Below are 5000 nucleotides of genomic sequence, written 5' to 3'. Positions count from 1 at the left end.
ACACACACACACACACACACTGGACCCTGCACTCAGAGAACCCACACCCTCAGAGAACACACACACACACACACACACACACACACACACACTGGACCCTGCCCTCAGAGAACATAAACACACACACACACACACACACACACACACACACACACACACACACACACACACACACACACACACACACACACACACACACACACACACACTGACCCTGCCTCAGAGAACATACACACACACACACACACACACACACACTGGACCCTGCCTCAGAGAACACACACACACACACACATGGACCCTGCACACACACACACACACACACACACACACACACACACACACACACACACACACACACACACACACACACTGGACCCTTCCTCAGAGAACATACACACACACACACACACTGGACCCTGCCCTCAGAGAACATACACACACACACACACACTGGACCCTGCCCTCAGAGAACATACACACGCACACACTCACACTGGACCCTGCCCTCAGAGAACATACACACACACACACACTCACACTGGACCCTGCCCTCAGAGAACATACATACACACACACTCACACTGGACCCCTGCCCTCAGAGAACATACACACACACACTCACACTGGACCCTGCCCTCAGAGAACATACACACACACACACTCACACTGGACCCTGCCCTCAGAGAACATATACACACACACACACACACACACACACTGGACCCCTGCCCTCAGAGAACATACACACACACACTCACACTGGACCCTGCCCTCAGAGAACATACGCACACACACTCACACTGGACCCTGCCCTCAGAGAACATATACACACACACACACACACACACTGGACCCTGCCCCCAGAGAACATACACACACACACCACACTGACCCTGCCCTCAGAGAACATACACACACACACACACACACACACACACACACACACACACACACACACACACACACACACACACACACACACACACACACACACACACACTGGACCTGCCCTCAGAGAACACACACACACACACACACACACACACACACACACACACACACACACACACACACACACACACACACACACACACACATACACACACACACACACACACACACACACTGGACCCTGCCCTCAGAGAACATACACACACACACACACACACACACACACTGACCCTGCCCTCAGAGAACACACACACACACACACACACACACACACACACACACACACACACACACACACACACACACACACACACACACTGGACCCTGCCCTCAGAGAACATACACACACACACACACACACACACACACACACACACACTGACCCTGCCCTCAGAGAACGACACACACACACACTGGACCCTGCCCTCAGAGAACATACACACACACACACTCACACTGGACCCTGCCCTCAGAGAACATACACACACACACACTCACACTGGACCCTGCCCTCAGAGAACATGCACACACACACACTCACACTGGACCCTGCCCTCAGAGAACATACACACACACACTCACACTGGACCCTGCCCTCAGAGAACATACACACACACACACACACACTCACACTGGACCCTGCCCTCAGAGAACTTACACACACACACACACACACTGGACCCTGCCCTCAGAGAACATATACACACACACACACACACACACACACACACACACACACACACACACACACACACACACACACACACACACACACACACACACACACACACACTGGACCCTGCCCTCAGAGAACATGCACACACACACACACACACACACACACACACACTGGACCCTGCCCTCAGAGAACATACACACACACACACACACTGGACCCTGCCCCCAGAGAACATACACACACACACAAACTGGACCCCTGCCCTCAGAGAACATACACATACACACACTCACACTGGACCCTGCCCTCAGAGAACATACACACACACACACACACACACACACACACACACACACACACACACACACACACACACACACACACACACACACACACACACTGGACCCTGCCCTCAGAGAACATACACACACACACACACACACACACACACTGGACCCTGCCCTCAGAGAACATTCCACACACACACACACACACACACACACACACACACACACACACACACACACACACACACACACACACACACACACACACACACACACACACACACACTGGACCCTGCCCTCAGAGAACACACACACACACACACACACACACACACACCACACACACACACACACACACACACACACACACACACACACACACACACACACACACACACACACACACACACACACTGGACCCTGCCCTCAGAGAACATACACACACACACACATACACACACTGGACCCTGCCCTCAGAGAACACACACACACACACACACACACACACACACACACACACACACACACACACACACACACACACACACACACACACACACACACACACACACACACTGGACCCTGCCCTCAGAGAACATACACACACACACACACACACACACACACACACACACACACACACACACACACACACACACACACACACACACACACACACACACAGACACTGGACTCTGCCCTCAGAGAACATACACACACACACACACACACACACACACACACACACACACACACACACACACACACACACACACACACACACACACACACACACACACACACTGGCCCTGCCCTCAGAGAACATACACACACACACACACACTAGACCCCTGCCCTCAGAGAACACACACACATGGGCTGGACCCTGCCCTCAGAGAACATACACACACACACTGGACCCTGCCTCAGAGGTCAGAGAACACACACACACACACACACACACACACACACACACACACACACACACACACACACACACACACACACACACACACACACACACACACACACACACACACACTGGACCCTGCCCTCAGAGAACACACACACACACTGGACCCTGCCCTCAGAGAACATACACACACACACACACACACTGGACCCTGCCCTCAGAGAACATACACACACACACTGGACCCTGCCCTCAGAGAACACACACATACACACTGGACCCTGCCCTCAGAGAACATACACACACACACACTGGACCCTGCCCTCAGAGAACACACACACACACACTGGACCCTGCCCTCAGAGAACATACACACACACACTGGACCCTGCCCTCAGAGAACACACATACACACACACACTAGACCCTGCCCTCAGAGAACACATACACACACACACACTGGACCCTGGCAGATTAATAAATGTTGAAATATATGATGAATTGCACACAAACACACCCACGTACACACACATTACTGATGGAGCAAAGTGGAAAACAACATGTACTCTGCTTACACACATTACTCGACTTGGAACACATGTACTCTGCTTACACACATTACTCGACTTGGAACACATGTACTCTGCTTACACACATTACTCGACTTGGAACACATGTACTCTGCTCTGCTTACACACATTACTCGACTTGGAACACATGTACTCTGCTTATACACATTACTCGACTTGGAACACATGTACTCTGCTTACACACATTACTCGACTTGGAACACATGTACTCTGCTTACACACATTACTCGACTTGGAACAGCAAGTTAATAGTGATCTTATGGGGGTTTGTTATATCTACAATAATCGCGGTGGGAAAGTGTATCGGTGATTTCTTTCACCATGTTACTGGAGAACTTTGCTCTAATGAAACACCTAAGATGGCCCAGGGCCTTTGACAGATCCTTGGATTGTCTCACACACTAACTTAACCTCTGGTCTTGGGAGGTCTTTTCTTCAATTTTCCATCCTCATCTTGTGGGCTCACCTTTGGGTAAAGCGAACCTTAGTATGCACACATATCATTGGTGTGTGTATAACATGCCCTTTGTGTGTGTGTGTGTGTAGGTGGAACCAGCTGGACCTGGCCATAGTGTTGTTGTCCATCATGGGCATCACTCTGGAGGAGATTGAGGTCAACGCATCCCTGCCCATCAACCCTACTATCATCAGAATCATGAGAGTGCTAAGGATAGCACGAGGTACACACACACACACACACACACACACACACACACACACACACACACACACACACACACACACACACACACACACACACACACACACACACACACACACACACACACACACACACACACACACACGCATGCACACACACGCATGCACACACACACACACACGCATGCACACACACACGCATGCACACACACGCACGCACGCACGCACGCACGCACGCACGCACGCACACACACACACACACACACACACACACACACACACACACACACACACACACACACAGGAGGCTGCTGAGGGGAGGACTGTTCATAATAATGGCTGGAATGAAGCTAATGGAATGGTATCAAACACATGGAAACCATCTGTTTGATGTACTTGATATCATTCCACTCATTCTGCTCCAGCCATTACCACATCCCATCCTCCCCAATTAAGGTGCCACCAACCTCCTGTGATAAACATACATTCTTTCTCTCTTCTTCTCCATTTATTTTTTATCTCTCTCTGTCTCTCTCTCTTTCTCCACACACACACGCACGCACGCACGCACACACACACACACACACACGCACACACACGCACACACACGCACACACACGCACACACAAACAAACTAAATGTGCCTCCTGTACTGTCCTGCTGTTTTAATATGGGTTGTAAAGCAGCGGTAGGTATCCCAGGGACTCCCCTCTTTGTCATTTTTGTGAGGCGGGTCGTAGAGCTTCCATGGTGAGGTGCAATGAGACCAGATGGCACTCGGAACAAAGTCATCTCACAAACACAGGACAGAGATGGGGAGAGAGAGTGGGAGAGAGGAGCTCCAGGAGACAGACTGGAGAGAGGAAGAATAGAGGAAAGATAAGTGTATGGAAAGAAAAGAGGAAGAGCAGAGGAAC

The 5000-nt window shown here is 50.7% G+C and overlaps 1 protein-coding gene across 1 annotated transcript in view; it reads left to right on the top strand.

The window, feature by feature from the left end:
* Positions 1-3969: 3969 nt before the first annotated feature.
* LOC124029839 (voltage-dependent T-type calcium channel subunit alpha-1G-like) overlaps positions 3970-5000 on the top strand; it is a gene marked incomplete at both ends in the record, with an annotated part of 2957 nt that continues 1926 nt past the window's right edge. The window contains one exon of the mRNA XM_046341413.1: positions 3970-4103. Coding sequence (XP_046197369.1) covers positions 3970-4103 — 134 coding nt within the window. The remainder of the gene's footprint in view (positions 4104-5000) is intronic.

This window comes from Oncorhynchus gorbuscha, unplaced genomic scaffold (assembly GCF_021184085.1).
Source record: "Oncorhynchus gorbuscha isolate QuinsamMale2020 ecotype Even-year unplaced genomic scaffold, OgorEven_v1.0 Un_scaffold_7868, whole genome shotgun sequence".
Taxonomy (NCBI): Eukaryota; Metazoa; Chordata; class Actinopteri; order Salmoniformes; family Salmonidae; genus Oncorhynchus; species Oncorhynchus gorbuscha.
This window is presented reverse-complemented; position numbering and strand designations above follow the sequence as displayed.